The sequence below is a fragment of the Cariama cristata genome, unplaced genomic scaffold (genome assembly GCF_000690535.1).
Source record: "Cariama cristata isolate BGI_N322 unplaced genomic scaffold, ASM69053v1 scaffold27846, whole genome shotgun sequence".
In the NCBI taxonomy this organism is placed as follows: domain Eukaryota; kingdom Metazoa; phylum Chordata; class Aves; order Cariamiformes; family Cariamidae; genus Cariama; species Cariama cristata.
The window spans coordinates 1,234-1,515 of NW_009621950.1; the positions used below are offsets into that span (position 1 = coordinate 1,234).

The 282-nt window shown below is 67.4% G+C and overlaps 1 protein-coding gene across 1 annotated transcript in view; it reads right to left on the bottom strand.

The window, feature by feature from the left end:
- The window catches only part of PRUNE (prune exopolyphosphatase), a gene marked incomplete at both ends in the record, with an annotated part of 1,643 nt that overhangs the window by 1,229 nt on the left and 132 nt on the right, over positions 1–282 (bottom strand). The window contains one exon of the mRNA XM_009702172.1: positions 27–232. Within this exon, the coding sequence (XP_009700474.1) occupies positions 27–232 (206 nt within the window). The remainder of the gene's footprint in view (positions 1–26; positions 233–282) is intronic.

Consider the following 282-nt stretch of genomic DNA (forward strand, 5'->3'; position numbering starts at 1 on the left):
TCTCCCCGTGTCCCCCCCCGGCTCACCCAGGCAGGACGTGGTGATCAACCAGCGTCAGGGAGAGCAGCCCGGCGCGGTGCAGCCCCCCCAGGTCGATCTCATCCCGAAAGATGAGGGAGGTGGCAGGGATGCCCTGCTCCCGCAGCAGGAACGTCGTCTCCGTCCGGAGGGCGAAGTCAGCGCGAGGGATGTTCAGCACTGGGATGAAGGTGGCTTTGGGAGCCGGGGAGGTCTGCGGAGGTGGGGTGATACCCGGTGAGGTGTCCCCCAAGCCACCGTTTG